A 17,477-nucleotide genomic window follows, 5' to 3' on the forward strand; every position below is an offset into this window, starting at 1 on the left:
AGCTAGCAATAAAAATGATGAGTACCGAGTAGCAAATACTTTTCAAAATTTAGTTTAAAAGCCGGGTTTTGACAAGTAAAGATAACAGAAGAATCTATAGATAAACATCATTTTGAATGGCTTGTAATACCTCTAGACTTAAAAAATGCGGCTGCATTATTTTAGAGAAAAATGCAAAATATTTGTATGTATGTATGTATGTATGTATATGTATATATATAGATAGATAGATAGGCCAAATACAACCTTTGGATGACTTAGCTTGCCACCTCACACGCTGACTCAGCAGCAGTTTGCTTTTCCACTCCCTAGTCTGAGTTAGACCTATCAAATAACCCATGTGCCCTTTCTGTTGCAAGATTGAAATACATGTTTTCATCCATAACATCAGTTGTGCCCCTTTCGTCTCCTCAAACTGCAAAGAATTCATCCAATTTGTTTCTCTCTCCTGTTACCATATGGTCACAAACTCGTGACAAAGTCATGACGGGAAAACAAAAATTACCACGTCTTTTGTATTCTTCGTTTATCCAGTGATGGCTGGTGGTCATTGTACGCAATCTACTCTCGTACACCTTTTCTTTCAGAACATGTCATTTCCATGCGGGACAGTTGTTCGATCACAATTCCGCTGGGATAGATGACAGCACGAGCCCTGTGTTACGCACAATTTTCTCATGGAACTTAAAACTGTACGAGACAACAGTGAGTCAAATTGACAGAATAAGCACAAACACGAAAATATAGATGTCTCAGATCATCAATTGATAAGACTAAGCGCAATTAGGATCTCTGCATCGCTTAGTCAAATGCAGTATGCATTACTGGAAAAACGGACACTCCCGAACATGGTCGGTTTTAACAGAAATCAACACGAAGATGTGCACAAAGAACCTGAATTGAACAGAAATAAGTGGCAAGAAACTGCAAAAAAAAAAAAAAATCATCGAGGTAAGCAACTTTTTTTCTATTTTAAGAAAATCGGACTATCACAATCATGTCTCAGGCAAATGGAATCCATTTACAGGCCTAAAAAACAGAAAAATGGGTAAATATAGAACACAAGCATATTATACAAACACCCAAAAGTACTTTTCCATATGTTGATGTGCTCTTTCAGATTTTCAATGGCAACACGGACTCCAACGCAGGTGGGTATATGCTCCCATGATTTCTATAAAACCAGTTCTACAACGGGTAAAACAGCATATTACTACTTCATATATGGAACAGCTGTCTCGATGAAATATAGAAGGCGGACACATAGCAGTGATGTATCATGAGCATCCATAGTGAAGCTTGCAGGGTAGAGCTGAGCGTACCTAGTACAGTATTAGCAAGCATTGTGCTTGTTGGTATCGGCTCATTAGAATCATGTGATTCTGATCCACAATTCCCTGTGTCACGGTTACGGCCACCTGAACCCTGGTGGCCATCATCTCCAGGACTATCATCAAAGCTGTCCCCTCCATCTTTCTGATCCTTTGAGCTCCCAGCACTGCCATTTCGTGTGAAACCTTGGACCAGATCTGGCCTTGGTTCTACACCAACCCGCCTCAAATGTAGCTGACAGTGTTTCGAGAATTATTCTTCATAAAGTCTGATAAGTGATAACAATGAAAGGGAAACAAAAGACGTGTCCACAATACCTGAAGGTACAAATTAACCTCATCTGGACGTGAGAGGAAGGGAAAATCACCACCAGTCTTCAGTACAGCACGCCTTGCACCTGGGTATCTTTCATTTAATTGGTCCTTCAACAGCTGAGGAACAGCAGAGTAGTCGTTTGTCTGTGCAAAGATGTTCACTGCACACAGTTAGCACGCGAGATATTGGAGTGTCAAAAGTCAACGATCATGGCAGGATTTCAGGAATCACTCTTGGAAGTCCTTATCAACTGATGGTTCTGAAAGGTCGGTTATTGTAAGGTACCAAAATTAAATATGCTTATCTCCTAACCTACTCATACAGGTTAAGAATTAATCTCTGAATCTTATGTTAAACATAGATCAAAGCTCTTAACTCTTGCAGCCAATAGATGGAATGGAGAACAATTAAGAAAAAACTATGTAAACAGTAATGTATAAGGTTTCTGCTATAGTACTTGAATTTTAGGTAACTTACATCCATTATAGTGATGAGTGAATCACGTAGCATTAATGATCCAACTGATGCAACATTAACATTTAACATCAACCTTGATGAAAGGTCATCTCTTGACAATGTCTCGACCTGGCATGCAGCATGCAGAAGATATTATCACATGAGAAGGCAGGCAGAACAAAACAGCAACAATGAAACAAAACAGGCTTGCCATCTAACTAGAATATCTAACCACATAGCAGATCAAGTTTGATTACTCGTATTTATAACATATCATAAAATCATTTTAAACATTTGTGAATTCTACTTAATGCAAAAACATTGAACACCTAAATAAGTGTTTATAGATGATACCAACCTGACCCACAATAAAATCTACTGAGTCTGCAATGAATGGTTCATGGGGACCATCTCGGATTCCTGTCAAGAGATATCGCTTCAGCAAGAAAGAAGGGGTCCAATTAACACTGCAATATCAAAAGAAAATTGTTGGACCTTGTTATTCGCTAGTAATTATACCAAGTATAAAGTACGATTTTATACCAACAAATTTGAACATACGATGTCACCTAATGTTACAAAAGAGAATTTTTAGAAAACTAGTTTAAATTGAGCTGAGAACTCGAGATTCTTAGTTGCGTAATTGTTATTCTTCACAAGATTATGCCATGTGTTTTGGTGAACATCATTCAGCTTCATGTCACCCATTATAATCACCATATTCTACTCGCTACTGTTGCAAAGAACATCATCTAAGCTACAATAACAGCATCACTAATCATTGAAGGTAAGATGCTTGGTTAGCTCAGCACTGTTGCAAAGAACATCTGCAACAGTGCTGGACTATATATAGGAGGATAGCTGAGCAGCGTCAGATGCTAAGCGAGGGATTGGACTATATATTGAGGAGACTTAGAATATTGGGAAAGATATAGGAGAAGGAGACTGGGAACTAGATTGATTTCTCTTGCTTGATTGATTACAATACATGGCGTGCCTTCCTTTATATAGGAGCCACCCATAACAATCTAGTCTAACAAATCTTATCTCTAAGACTAACTAATAAATCTTATCTCTAACTATTCTAATCTGATTCCTAACAACTAATCTTAACTCTAACCTTGTGCTACAGTACATCTTGATGTTTGCTTAGCTGTATTATTCTAAACCAAATTGCAGGAGATGTAGTTGCGTTCTAAATAACAGAAAATATGGGAGTGGTTAACAAATTAATTGTCCACAAGAGAGAAAATAGTGAAGGACCAACCGTTGGATGACATAGTTTGTTAAATTATTATTAGATTTGCCAAATGGGTGTTCGATTTCTACACAAATGCATGTTCATGGCAGATTAAAAATAAGCACAGCACAGAGCAACCACAAACTTAGACTGGTATAATTGGTATAATAAAAACGTGTTTTCTTTAAACATAAAAACGAGTTTTACAAGTTGCTTTTTTAATCCACAGAACACAACAAACCTGACCTAAAAACTTGTTTTTACCAAATAACATATTCTCCGACAGAATAAGACAATGTTTCTACATAACCCCAGGGTCCAAAGAACATATTCTCTGACAGAATAAGACATGTTCCTACATAACCCCATCAGGTCCTTGTTTTAAAAAAATAAATTTAAAATTCATGACCTGACACCCCTAAGGTAATTCAGTTAACTTGATTTATCTGGTATCTTAGACAGAAATTGTGAAGCTATGTAAGAATTATAATTTTTTCATTTCAAAAAAAGGATGGGTGTATATTCTCCATCAGTGATAAATTATCATGAAAACTTGAAGCCTTGTGTTGGTGAGAAACATATGCTAAAATTCCTTTCAAACAACATAACATAGATGCAAGGAGGTGTTCAAACACGTAAACAGGTATATGACCAGTTTATTATACACATTCATACAATTTTACAAAAGACCTTTGAAGAGGTTATACGTACACTGGAGACCATGGCATGGCAGCAGCAAACTTGTGTGTCTCAAGGAAAGTATTTGATAGGACCAATGACTTTACTCTCCTTGGACGGTGTTGAGCAAATATTTGTGCCAGAAATCCACCAAGAGATGTACCGTAAATATGAACCTGCATTCTCAGATGGTTCAGTATAACTTATTCGTAACCCAACTGAATACCTAAGGATTGTGTGAAGTAAAACTAAGACTTCTGCTGTACATTACTAGGAATAAATTAACTAACCCTACTGTACTTGTTTTCTCAAGAAAGAAGAGAATCAAACAAAAGTGGGAAGTAAAAATTCTACTTATTTACTTGTGGAAAGAACAAAAAAAGGCATGGTTTTTTTGAGAATAAGTAGGAGAGTGCACTAATTTTGATGCATATGCTAATGGTTCAGTATACCTTGGTTGTATCCTTTTTTTTGTCAAGATGGAAAGTTGAATAAAAGTGAAAATGGAAGTCCAGGACTAAAGTTTGCAACAAGCAAAAGCAGATAGTGGAAAATGAATGGATTCTAAGAAAATGGGTGCGGAATTTTAAGCAAAAATGGCAAGGAAACAAAATGACAATGCCTTATTAAGCTAACAGCCTTGTCAAAACACAAACGCAGAAGGAAAATAGGGTGGCGTTTCCTTACATGATGGATGTTCATGGAGTCCAGAAACTTTTCAAATGAATGAATCCATTCATGGTGATTCCAAATTTGAGGAACATCAATAGATATCACTCGATAACCCTGAAGGAATATAGAAAAATGAATCTTCAAGTAGTTCCACATGTAATTAACTAGTTATACCACTGGCAAACAGAGATCAATAAAGTTTCTGCCACAGTTGAATTGGCATTGAAATTTCAAGAAGGTATGTCCACTTCAAATTTGACACACTTCACAGCACTACCACAATTTGGTTGTCTTCCAAAGCATGAATACATCCTAAGCTACTGAAGCAGCACCAACAACAATTAAAGGTATAATTACAGTCTCCGAGAATTACAACCTGCTTGTTACAAAGTATTTCCAAATTATTGTAAATCTTCATTGACATTAGAATTTTGGAACAAGTGCATTTTCCCCCAAGAACTTTCCAAGAAGTCCACTTAACCTCCTGAACACAAAACCGGTTTTTATCCCCCCCCCCCCCCTTATCTTTGAAAACCGGGTTAAAATACACCCTGAGGTGGTTTTGTTGGGTCATCTTGCTGGTGTGGATCTGGCTCAGACTTCACAGCTGTTTTGGCCAAATTGGCATGAACATTAGCTGATATTACCATATGGACATCTACGCACCTCACCCATACAGGTCAGCAAATGACCAAACTAAACAAAATCCACTTTATCTCTGTCTTTCTCTAATTCATATCTTCCTCTTTCTCGCCAACTATACATGATGAAACTGTCTCAGCACCACCCAAACTTTTTGGCAGTGGTGGCAGGGCAATGGTGGTGAGCAACTCCAGCAGGGATATGAGGTTGACTAGACCTGGCCGTTGGGCTAGGTATCTCACCTCTAAATCTGGGGCTGAGAGGGGGAGGTGTATATCTCTGGTTTGCCAGGTGAAGCAATTGCAGAGGAAGAAGCAGAGCAGCAACAACATGAAGAGAAATGAAGAGGAATGAAAAAGGAATGAAAAAGGAAATTTTGTCATCACAACCAAGCTTCCCGATGTGACTGCCAACACCAGCAAAAAGCAATGATGTGATAAATCTATGTGGTAAAAAGCTGGTTAAGATGGACTTTTTTATAGTTGAGGGGGATAGACTTATTCTAAAAATTTTAGTAATTCAACATTCAACTATTGGCCTGCTCGTGTTCCAAAATTTCACTTAGTAAGAAGATGGAAGCTTCACATAAACTTCTTATTTTAGTTCCTTTACATATTTTTGGTGTGTGGGGGAAGGGGTATGCCTTTTGTACAGAAGAAATGTTTACCAGAAATTTATAACTCTTCACCCTTGAATATGGAGAATAAACACATGTATAAGGGTGTGCATATCACATAGTTATATTTGCAGGTAACCAGCTAATACAGTCACATATGAACTCTCATAATTCAGATAATCAAAATAAGAATAGATATATTGAGACGGATGGACACTTTCATCTCTTAGAGTACGTACCTTCATACAAAGGGACATTATCTGTTTATAATATACATCAGCCGTCCCTGCAATTCCTGGGATGCAGACAAGAGGCGGCACAACCTTGGGGCCAAAGTCATAGTACCTCCACAATTTCGACCCAATCTACAAAGTCCCCAATGAAAAGAAAAAGCTAGGCATGACCCAAAAAATCACAAATACTAAACAAGAACCACTTAAGCTCTTTTAATTTTTTTATTTATGAGTTCTATACTGGATGTAGTAGACAGCCAGATAAATTGTTTTGCTGTTATGCTTAAAAAGAGATGAAGACTAAAAGTACGCATTCAAATGACAAGAAGGAACTTGAGATTGCAACAAATGAAAGAAAAAAGATAGCGATGCATTAGCATGCGACCACGACAATGCACTTCGTGAATTCAAAAAAGCACAGGACAGAATATTACATTTGTAAGATAAGAAAAACGTAGTTCGGCCAGCAGCTCCCATTATCGAATCAAATGAACTCCTAATTATTTCTTAGAAAAAAATGAACTCCTAATCGCTAGATAACTTGATTGAGCACGACTTTCACAGACCGAATACAGAGACATGGATAGTAGACTATAACTGGAGAAATGTAAGCTACTTAACTAAAGTAAACCAGCCACCAAGCAACATTAATGCTAAACTTTCTTACGATCCAGAATGGCTAGATCATGACCAGACAAGTATCACTCGACACTGGACGGAAATGCCTGTTTACGAACTGCGTATATGCAGAAGCTTAAGCTTGCAGTCTTGGTTGGCATATCATCAAATTAAGTTTACGCAAGACAGAACAAAACCCCAATCTGCCAAACACCAAACCACATCAACCATCGTCCTCCCGCAGATCTTGCAGAGAAGAGACGATTCTTCACACTAAATTCGCTTCAATCCATCTAAAACCGAGAGCATTCCCAAGCTCAAAAGTTAAAACCCCGGCGGCGAAACCAAACGGAATCCCAGCGAGAGAAGGCGCCACCAACGACACACACGAAGCGATCGAAGTCGAAGCGACCCGGCTACCCACGAACAAACTCAGAACCAAGCGGCACCCGGGACCTGAGTAAACCGCACCCCCGAAATTCGTGCGCGGGAGGGGAGACAGGATGAGATGGGACGGAGCCGCGGGGCGTGCGAAGCTTACGGAGATCTTGTGTAGCGGGACGACGGACTTAAAGTAGATGTAGTCACCCGGCACCGCCGCCGCGCCGCCGCCTCCGCCCTTCATCCCCCGTTCTCTCGCAGCCGCCGAAACAGCTCGGCGTCGGCAGCGAAATTGGAGATCGGTCCGGATCGCCTCGCCTCCAGTTAGTTAACCACAAGGCGTGGAGGGCTTCGTCTCTATGACATTGGGGCCCAGGTGATCTCTGGGCCCACCTGCATGGGCTGAGGTGGACCGTCCGGTAACTGGAGATGGGGTCCATCCCATCCGTCCTGAGCGCGAGGGCAGATGGAATGCACGGTTGCTTGAATGGCTGGAGCTACTCACGCGGGAATCGAATTTCACTGGTGTGTAGGCCCTAGTGTTCGGGTAATGGGTGGGGTCGTTGTTGCAGTGAGGTGATGCTGGCGTGGGTGTTCTTTTCCGGGTGAGAAAAGGGATGCGGGACAGCGCGGAGTGGACGGGACGGGCCTGGGTCCAAGGAACTCTTTTGCTTGGCGGCATCCGACAGGTGGGCCCAGAAGAACTTGACGTCACGGGAACCTGGACAACGTGTAGATGCTCGTCCACATCGCAGCACGACAATCGTTCTTAGATCTAGATCCTGTTGAACAACAGAAGGATCGCCGGAAAGCAAAGTGTGCTGAGATCTTCGCATTGAGGATCGTACCGCTCGCTGCTATATTTACATTTCTCGAATTTTTCTAAGCACAAGAATTACACAAGAGTAGATATAGGTTCAGGAAAGAACTTTTGAGATTCTTGTTTTCTCTTGAGCTTCAGCATGCAACCATGTACTCAGAGCACAATGCACAATACACAATACATTAATCATGCCCACCACCCCTAGTGCATAGACTGTAGCACAGATTTGGGGAGACTAGCATGAGGATCATAGGGCAAGGGGGACTGACTCAAGGAGAAAGGCGTGTAATGTATTGTTCGATAACTTGGCTAGTTGCTGATTGGCCTTTATTGTAATGTGTCCTTTTTCTTAACTCGTTGTCTCACCTGTCAACCTGGAATCGGCACAATCCATTTCCTCTTGCCCATGACTGAAACTAGTGTTTTTAATTTCAACCAGCTGAGCTTACTCGACTTGAGACGAGCTCGAGCGAGACTCATTTGACCTTCGAGCTTGCAGGCATGAGCGAGACTCATTTGACCTTCAAGCTTGCAGGCACGCTCGAGCTTGGCTCATAGAGGCTTGTCAATGGTGCTGGCCACAACCTCTTCCCCTGCATGACACACCTAAAATTGTAGGGCCTCTGCGGTGGTTGGAGTACACTCACGAGCACCTGGGACATAACCTCTGGTTGTCGAAGCCACGAGGCATGAGGTAGGACCTTACCGGGTGAAAGTGGAGGCAGCCAGCGGGGTAAGAATTAGATAGGGAGTGACCGTGTAGAGAATGAGAGGAGATTGGAAAGGAGACCACATTTGGTTGTGTGAGCTTTGGAGCAATGAGCAAGAGACGGAGAAGCTCAAAAGCGCCGTTGTATTGCGAAGAATGGGGTTGGGGACTAGATATGAGTGTGTGGCGCATGAAGCGTGGGCGGTGGAGTAGTGGAGGGACATGGTCATGTGGGTACGTGGGCTAGGCTCTCGCTCTACTAATTTGAATGGGCCTAGAAAAATTAAGAGATGGAACGAAGCATATTGTGGGCGGTCAAATTAGTGAGCCCTGGCAAACGGTTCATATGCATATGAACCGGTCTCCTATTTGCAGGCAGTGTTTTTCCCTTAAGAACAGTCACAGAAGCACATGCACATGCACATGCTTATATGCATGCATGAAGGAGAGTGACAATCCAAGAGAGAAAGATTAGCGGAAAGGCTAAATGTCAAGCGAATGAAAATTGTGGAGAAATCATTTGAATTTGTAGTACAAGATTTGTTAGGAGATTTGTGCTCACCGACTAGTGGTTGTCTTCTCCGGCAGGGTGGTGGAGCGCGGGAGGGGTGGATCTAAGGAGCCATGGTGGGGAATGGGATTGGATCGGGTGGGTTAGGGTTGTGTTTGTTTATATGAATTGCTGCAGCCTGATCTAGTGCGTTGATTGAAGATCTGATGGCTGAAAATGTGAATGATTTTGCGCAGTAAAAACATTCGAATGTTAAATAGATACACTCAAGATTAAATGGAGAATACAAGCTATGCTCGGTATGTACGAGTACATCCACGCAAACTAAACGAAGAAACAGTGACAACAATTGAACGAACCACAAAACACAAATCTAGCAAGTACTGATGCATGCTAGCTAGGCTTAATGGCAGTTGAGGTGCTCCATGCACAAGAGGTGTAGCTCGGCCAGCTTCACCGCTTCCACAGCCTTCCCGTTCAACGGGCATGGGTGCCCGCAGTTAGGGATGCATGGGACCACCATCTCCCGTTCCAGCTTGTAGAGGCACCTGAAGTCCCTAACCACATTGCAGCACATCCCACGGATCGTAGGATAGGCAAGGCAATTGGTGAAGTACTTGATCTACTCTTCGCAGCCCTCGCCCACGGCCGCGCCAGGGTAGGATATGGCCGTCGGTGCGGTAGCGAAGGCGAGGCACACGGTGACGACGACGATGACTAGCTTGGCGAGCGCCATGTGGAACTGATGAATGAAGGTTAGATCTTTTGTGGGTAGCTAGGCAACTCTATGTGGGAAGGTGGCTGCAATACTTTGCAAGTCTCTGATCAATCTAATACGTGCTGACGAGGGCAATGACCCATGGCCGGTGAGGCTGGCATTTCATAGACGTTGCCCGGTGAACGGTAGCGGCATGGAATGTGGAGGAGCATGTGGATGCTGTCCATTATTGCATAGTTGTTTTCACTGCAACTAGAGGAAAAGAATAATCAATCTTATACAGTGATTCGTGCATATCTTGTTCATTATGATGTTGGATGCAAAACAGGAGTCAAGGGCCCACAGCATCACGTTGTTCCCCTAGAAGATAATTAGGGATCCAATGGCCACACATGCACTTGTGCACAATTATTAGTCTAAAAGAAAGATAGGGAACATAGACAACTAAGAACAACTAAGGGAAGAACTATGAAGAGCAATTGGTTGGCATAACACAGCGGTCGATTATGCCTTCAAATTGGGTTGGGTTGGTATGGCCTCGGGCCTATTGATGGGCTCGTCACCAGACTGAGTAGGCCCAAAATTTATATAGCGCGGATATATATGGTAAACTTTTCCTTAGTGTTTTGTGTCAACACAGTTTTACATGCTCGATATGTATGTACTGGCAGCAATTTCCTGTTACTGGGCGATTATCGGCCTTACTACGGGGCCCGGAGGCAACAAAAATCAGTCAAAAAATATTCCGATGAATCGATTATTTTTTGGGAGAAACTAAACTAAAAATATCCATGATTACAGTCTATGAACCTAAGACATTAGATGGCGAAATATTTAGTGAAAATGACCAATTTTGTGCAAAAGGTGCAAACAACTAACTACGTCTGTCGATTTCTGATCTAACAATCCGCTTACAGCCTCCCTCCGTACGTTATTGTTCCTCTCTATTTAGGCTATGTTCATTTTCTATTTTGGTTCTGTTTTCCTGAGAAGATAAAACAAATAGAGATTTGGAGAAGTAGGTTTTAGAGAAGACAGAAGTCTGCTTCTGAGGAAAATAAATTAAAGTTGAGAAGTTAACTGAGAGACGCTATTGGAGAAGCGATGTGGTGAGAAACTAAAAATTTATTTTAGAAGCCAGCTAACTAAAAATGTACTTGCTAAAACTAGTTAAACTAGATAGATTTGCGCGCCTACACCGCACCTTTTTTTTTTACAGAACATGATAAAAGAAGACTAAAAAAATTATGTTCATTAATTTTGGGCATCTCAATATTTATTTATGAATTTATTAATATTTAACACATTAATTTAATTATGGAGAAAATAATATTATTTTTATGCATGCACATAATTAATATGTAGACGACAGTAATACGAACCTAACAAAATTTGTTTCATTTTTTTTTTTGAGTTTTAGATATTTTTCTGTGCATTTTAGATTATTTCAATCGATTTATCAATATAACATTATACCTTTCGCTATTTTTCTAGAATTTTTTAAAAAATTATATTATACATATAAATATACATATATGTATATACATACATACATGTATATGTACACATATACGTATAAATACCTATACATATCCGTATATATACATGTATACATATGGAGAACCTATATAAACATTAGCTACAGTATCTTGAACCCTAGAATCACTCCAATTCTTATAGCTTTAATATATAGTATTAGTCTGATTGGCGCGCTTACGCCACGCTTTTTTTTTCACAGCGCATGACAAAAAAAGACTAAAAAATTGAGTTCACCAATTTAGAATATCTCAATATTTATTTATGAATTTATCAATATTTAACACATTCACTTAATTATAGGGAAAACAATAGTACTTTTATGCATACACATAATTTTAGCATGTAGACGACAATAATACGAAATTAACAAAATTTGTTTCATATTTTTTGAGTTATATATATTTTTCTTTGCATTTTAGATTATTTTAGTTGATTTATTAATATAACTAATATTCCTTTCGATATTTTTTGAAATTTTCCAAAAATAAAATTATATTATATGTGTAAATATACGTATATGTATATGTATATATACACAATATGCGGGGCCCACTGCTACAGTAGCTACAGTACACAAACCCACGAGAACCTCAAAATCTTGGCTCGATAATATATGTTATAGATGCATAGTTAATTCTTTGCTAATCTAAAAATTATGAAACCGATTTTGTTAGTCTTCTTATATAATCTCATGTCTTTTAAAAATACATGGACTCATGAAATAATTATTATAACATGCAGGATTATGTAAATGTGTTGCAACTAGATTAAGTCATAGCAACTTATCACACCTACAAAATTAGTGAAATCACTTTTATTAGTTTAATTATACTATACTTTATGTAGGAAAAATAATGGTAGACATGAAAAAGTTAATTACAATGTTGTTTCTTAATATGTTCATTTTATGCTTGTGAACTTTGTAAAAATTATAAAGAAATTAATAAAACTCTAAATGAAGTAAAATAAATTTTAAAGATCCTCTTAAGATATGTCTGCACAAGAAAAATATGTGTTTACATGTTAAGCTTTTCTTTAACATGATGGGCCAAATCATCATGTTCATATGGTCTATTTTAGTTTTTTTTTAAACTTCCTCCATATAAAATATGATGCAAATGACATTATTTTTGGAATTTCTTTTTCACATAAGGTCTTAGAATTGCCTCTAGTATTTTTAGAATTTTTTTGATTTTTTTATTTTTTGAATTTAAATTTTGAAATTCGCTCAGTTTAGGAATTAGATGCGGCTCGAATTGGTCGAATTTCAACTAATATTCGTCGCATTTGTGAACCCTGGTTCATGTATGAAAATAATCAATCACGTTAATCACCCAATATTTACCTTTCATACTAGATATCTCCTTCCATCTGTTATTTCACCTCATTCTTTCCATACTACGCGTCTCCTTCCATATGTTATTTCACCTCCTTCCACTTTTAATCGACGCACGGTTGTAGGTGAAGGTGTATGCTGTCGTGGCCCTCCTGGCCCGAAGCTCATCGCGCCGCACAACCACACCCTATCGACCATAACACCAATTGGTTTTTGTCACTGCTGCCATCTCGCGAAGCTGTTCCCACCCAAATCGTCGTCTACTTCACCTTGAATCCATCTCCAACTGGTATATGGCGCCTCCGATCCGGGATCAAAGAGGCCAACTAGAGGGGGGTGAATAGGCGATTCTAAAAACTATATATCAATTTAATCGATAAAGATGCGGAATTAAAATGATCAGTTACAACACATATAAAATCTCCAAACTCTATGTCTCAATAAAGTGAACAATTCTATGTCTATATCAAGGTTTGTAACATAGGGTGATATGTAAGCAATTGTGATTCTAGGAATATAAATTGCGCAAGGTAAATTGCATAAAAGTAAATATCACAACATAAAAGTAAGTAACACGAGAGATGACATCCGAAGTTTATCCTGTGGTATCGGTGATTTGCCGATCACCCGTAATCCATGTTGAGGTGGGTTCGAGCCTTTAACCGCTTCTCTATCAAGTATTCAATTCTCACCACGAGAAGAGGTTCTCCACAAGCAATTTGATCTTAAGCCGATTAATCTAATGAACCATTCAGTACCTCGATTCCACTAGAGTTGTACTTTACCTCTCTAGCAAGACATGCATAAAGCCTCTCACAATCACTACCGTGGCTCCTTCACAAGCTTCTTTGAAGGGCTCAATGGCGCAACCACCTCCAAGCCATCTAGGAGACGACAACCTCCAAGAGTGACAAGCCAAGACGAACTCGACTCTCACCAAGTGCCTAAAGCTCAATCACTAATGCAAATGCACTTGATTCTTGCATCACAACCCTCTCTATATACAACATATGCACAAATGTATGGGAGGACTTTTCTTAGCTCAAGTATGCTCAATAAGGGCAGCAGCTCTTGCCCAAGCCACTCGACATGGGGTATTTATAGGCCACAATCCAAAATATAGTCGTTGCCTAAAGTCTGACCTCTGTGCATCTGGCAGTCAGACCGCCATTGGACAAACGGGTCTAAAACTAGCCATTCCTGACCTTTAAGGCCTCTAGCGGTCAAACTGACCCTCATGGCAGTCAGACCGCAAGCCTCGAACACAAGTCCAAAACACTCTGTTCTGGTGGTCAAACCGGTAACACCTGGCGGTCAAACCGGCCACCTTGGCGGTCGGACCGCCACCCATTCCAGAGAGATGAAAGGTCTCTGCAAGTTCTAGTAGTCTGACCAGCCACCTTCGCGGTTAGACCAGAGTTCTTGGCGGAAAGACCGCCATTCCTTGACCAACACAACTGACACTCAGAGAAATGGTAATAACTTTCTAACCGAATGTTCAATTTAGGTGATCTTGGACTCTATGGAAAGCTTATTCAGAGGGCTACACATCCTAACTGATTGCTTAATCTCAAACATATTGGATCAAACCTAAACCATAGTCTAAAGATTCACCATAATAAAAACTACATGAACCTTAAACTTTTGCAAAACAAATTTACAACCTAAAGGTTCTATACGACCAAGGGTTAATGCATTCACTATGTCAACTTGCAAACCACATTTGCAAACTATAGCATCCTACCAAAAAGAGTATGCATATGCAAGATTGAACTTATCAATACATGGTAAAACTCAAGCAATCATCAAGACCCCTCTTAATAGTACGACATTTATCCTATCAATCTGGTCATTTCTCTTCTCTAATCACCATTGTCCAACAAAAGAAAATGCTCTATATTTTATACCTTTGCCATGAGCTAGCCATCCCGCCAGACTTGATAAACACATCATTCGAGTCCCAATATTTTTTCTAGGCTTATCATCAACTCTTCACTTGAGCTTGATGATGATGTTCATCCTCGCTTTCCATCTCGATCCTCTCGATCAAGATCGATGAAGTTCACTTGATTGCTTTCATACACCAAGTATGGAAGATTTATCTTTTTACACCATCTTTATCTGGTTCGCCACCAAGGTGTGAACCAAAAGCATCATGCATATTAGTAGTTTACTAAGCTTGTCTCGATCTTGCTCTTCCAACTCGGCACATTGAATATCTCAATTTAATATTTACCTTCATATGGAACCTAACCTCAACTTATTCTCAAGCAAATAGCACATGAGTCAGTCTATAAAACTCAATTGACAATTTCATACCTTCAGTTACTTGATCTTCACAAGTAACTTTGATCTTCATGCTTATTATCAATATTCCTAAGACCATCATCAAACTCCGAGGTCTCTTCCTCTCTAGCTTCTTCTTCTTCTTCACATGAGCATCACTTAGAGCTCAATGACCTCAATGCATATCTTTTGATCTCCCATTCCTCAACGAATCAATGCTTTATCACTTATGAATCTCCTATGGAATATCCTACAAATAATTCTCAATATAATTGTTAGTCCATAGGTATTATCACAACTTACCTGAGTATTACCTAAAACTCATTCATCTTGATGCATTTCTCTTGATCACATGACATTCCTCAATGAATTCATGCACAACCCTTCATGCATCACCTATAGAAATAATCTACTAATAATTCTCAACACAATTGTTAGTCTATAGGTATTGTCATTAATTACCAAAACCACACTTAGGGGCTAGAGGCACCTTCAACGCCCCTACCGCCACCGTGCACCCCGCTGACGAAGGGGACGATAGGGAGGTACTGTCTTGCTCCTTCCCGTCGAACAACTTCTCCTCTAAGGTAGTGTCTCCATCCCCACATTCCTTCCAAGTTCAATCTACAGGCCATATCTGGTTTTGCATTTGTAATTCTTGGGTAGCAACAGCCTAGACTTATTTCTAGTGGTACATATTTATGTTTTCTAGCGGATCAATATTTGAAAGATCTTTACCTAGACTTTTCCATTGCAGTAGTTTTGTATTTTTTATATTTTCTTTTAGTATTTTGCAATTCCACTTGGAAAGACATTTATCTTTCCTTTCTGTTAATTCGCAGTTCTCCTACAACTCCAATATATATGTCCTCCTAGCTTGCTCTATTCGACCACCGTTTTGGTTGAAGAAGAGATTATTCAGGTACTACCATTTTTCTTTCTAATTATATTTATGGTATACATTCTTTAATTATGAAACATACAATTTTATATTCTAGCAAAGATTGTCGTTCCTTTTGTTGTTCTTGGTTGCTTGAGAAACTAATTGCTCATAAGTCAATACAATAAAAGATGTACTTTGTTAATTTGTTGTTCCTTTTGGTCCTGGCCTTCACATGAATTTGTATTAGATAACTTTACTAGGTTTAGATTTCTTTGATGGGACAAATCTTAGTTTTATTGTACAACTTTCTCATGTTCGTTAATATAATCTGTCTGCAAATTGCTTGTATTACCATGTTCAAAGCACGGTCTTTGAACTTGTTATCGGCAAAGAGAACATTCTTTTTGTCCTCCGCGCTCTTTTTCTACAAGTTTCCACAGCTCATCTTTTCTTGTTTTCAGTTCTTCTCTCAGCCCATGTTTACTTGTCTCAACTTATTTTTCTGTACCTATCAATGTATCTTGTTTCACTTGCTGCCCATTTCTTATCCTACACAGTTCCTTGGGCTTGTGCATAAGACGTGCCCTTTAATCCATCAATCTTTAGTTTAACAACTAAAGTGGTGAATGTGAAATTAATGAAAAAACATCATCTTTGTGACAATAAAAATTGAGATTCATTTTTTGCATTTCTAATTCTGAATTTTCATTCTTGTTAATTAAGTGTCATATTTTATGGTTCCTTCTTTGTCTTATTAGTCAGCACACCCAAATGGTTTCATTTGTCGTTCTTGTGTTGCTGGATTATGCTTTGAGGCAGCCCCATGGTTCATTAGTCAACGTGGTAGCTGTAGTTGCCCATGTCGATCCTCTAGACCATGACACCTTTTACCCTCAAGGGATTGGGGAGATTACACTGAAAGACAACATATATATTTATTAACTTAGAATCTTGCACATTTTAGTCAGTTGCTATATAAAGATACTTATCATTTTTTTAGTCAGATTGCCTTCCTATGTGTCTTCACCATCTCAAATGATGAAGATCGCAACCTAATCATAGAAGCTAGTGTCCATAACTACTTTCTTCTAGACACCAAAGTTATGGTCGACCAAGCAGAATGTAAGTATAAGTTGAATGCCCTTCAAGTATTTTACAGGTGCCGCTACCACAGATCATAGCCGAAATTTTCCAGATTATCTGATCGAATCCAGTAACACCTGCATTACTTTCATGTGATCTGAGTGATACCCGTTGCTATCATGCCTTGAAGGTACTCACATTATTGTCTCACTTATAATCTGTCATATTTTTTATTCTATGTGATAGAGAGAGTTGTTGCTAGGTGTTGCTACCTAGAGAGGGGATCAATAAGTGATCCTAGCTTGTACCAAATGGTACATCGGTGTCTTAGAGTCTTGATAACCTCTGACACCATGAGCCTTGGTGGCTCAATCTTGTCGACCTTTTGGCTTCGTGCAGAGCAGTG

General features: G+C 39.4%; 1 protein-coding gene across 5 annotated transcripts; it reads right to left on the reverse strand.

Annotated features, from left to right (window-relative positions):
* Nucleotides 1-233: 233 nt before the first annotated feature.
* LOC133903588 (uncharacterized) lies at nucleotides 234-7,501 on the reverse strand. Of its 5 annotated transcripts, none has more exons than XR_009907309.1 (10): nucleotides 7,344-7,501; nucleotides 6,191-6,316; nucleotides 4,709-4,807; nucleotides 4,055-4,197; nucleotides 2,462-2,570; nucleotides 2,125-2,232; nucleotides 1,650-1,790; nucleotides 1,323-1,566; nucleotides 506-655; nucleotides 234-415 (listed from the first exon to the last, which is right to left on the reverse strand). XR_009907309.1 is itself a non-coding variant. In XM_062345005.1 (9 exons), the coding sequence occupies exons 1-9, from the start codon at nucleotides 7,425-7,427 to the stop codon at nucleotides 621-623; spliced, it is 1,089 nt and encodes a 362-aa protein (XP_062200989.1). In that variant the 5' UTR covers nucleotides 7,428-7,501; the 3' UTR covers nucleotides 234-620. The 5 variants fall into 5 exon arrangements, 3 of the variants coding, with proteins under 3 accessions (XP_062200989.1, XP_062200988.1, XP_062200990.1); XR_009907308.1 differs by having other exon boundaries at nucleotides 506-690; XM_062345005.1 differs by having other exon boundaries at nucleotides 234-655.
* Between the last annotated feature and the right edge of the window lie 9,976 nt (nucleotides 7,502-17,477).

The sequence above is a fragment of the Phragmites australis genome, chromosome 21 (assembly GCF_958298935.1).
Source record: "Phragmites australis chromosome 21, lpPhrAust1.1, whole genome shotgun sequence".
Taxonomy (NCBI): domain Eukaryota; kingdom Viridiplantae; phylum Streptophyta; class Magnoliopsida; order Poales; family Poaceae; genus Phragmites; species Phragmites australis.

Excerpts from the sequence above, each read along its gene's own strand:
- LOC133903588 (XM_062345004.1), bottom strand. The coding sequence starts at position 7,427 with ATGAAGGGCGGAGGCGGCGGCGCGGCGGCGGTGCCGGGTGACTACATC. Across the intron at positions 4,808-6,190 it reads TAATGTCCCTTTGTATGAAG|GGTTATCGAGTGATATCTAT; the intron begins GTACGTACTCTA and ends ATATTCCTTCAG. Across the intron at positions 4,198-4,708 it reads ACTCCATGAACATCCATCAT|GTTCATATTTACGGTACATC; the intron begins GTAAGGAAACGC and ends CTGAGAATGCAG.